Source organism: Fulmarus glacialis, unplaced genomic scaffold (assembly GCF_000690835.1).
Source record: "Fulmarus glacialis isolate BGI_N327 unplaced genomic scaffold, ASM69083v1 scaffold30841, whole genome shotgun sequence".
Lineage (NCBI taxonomy): Eukaryota > Metazoa > Chordata > Aves > Procellariiformes > Procellariidae > Fulmarus > Fulmarus glacialis.
In genome coordinates, this window is record NW_009192649.1 from 19742 (window position 1) to 20057 (window position 316).

Here is a 316-nt window from a genome sequence, read left to right on the forward strand (position 1 = left end):
TAGTACATTGCGGCTGGGTCGGAGAGGGGTTAGGGACTCACATTGCTCATCAGTCCCTTGAAGACAACAAGCTCTGCCTTGAGCTGCTCCACCTTCATGGCCAGCTCCTCCTGGCAGGCTTCAGCCTCCTGGGCTTCCTGCCCCAGGCAGAGGGAGACGTGCAAATCAGCGTCAGCGCAGGGCAGCTGGGGTGCAGGGGGAGGGGGGGACAGCGATGCTCACCTCCTGCAGCTCAGTCACCCGGTCTTGAAGCTGGACACGCACTGTGTACTCCTCTTCCCATCTAGGGAGACAAACGCACTAGTCAGATCCCACC

At 60.4% G+C, this 316-nt stretch overlaps 1 protein-coding gene across 1 annotated transcript in view; it reads right to left on the reverse strand.

Annotated features, from left to right (window-relative positions):
• IFFO1 (intermediate filament family orphan 1) overlaps nt 1-279 on the reverse strand; it is a gene marked incomplete at its 5' end in the record, with an annotated part of 4185 nt that extends 3906 nt beyond the window's left edge. The window contains 2 exons of the mRNA XM_009587160.1: nt 42-137; nt 223-279. Coding sequence (XP_009585455.1) covers nt 42-137; nt 223-279 — 153 coding nt within the window. The remainder of the gene's footprint in view (nt 1-41; nt 138-222) is intronic.
• Nucleotides 280-316: the final 37 nt, after the last annotated feature.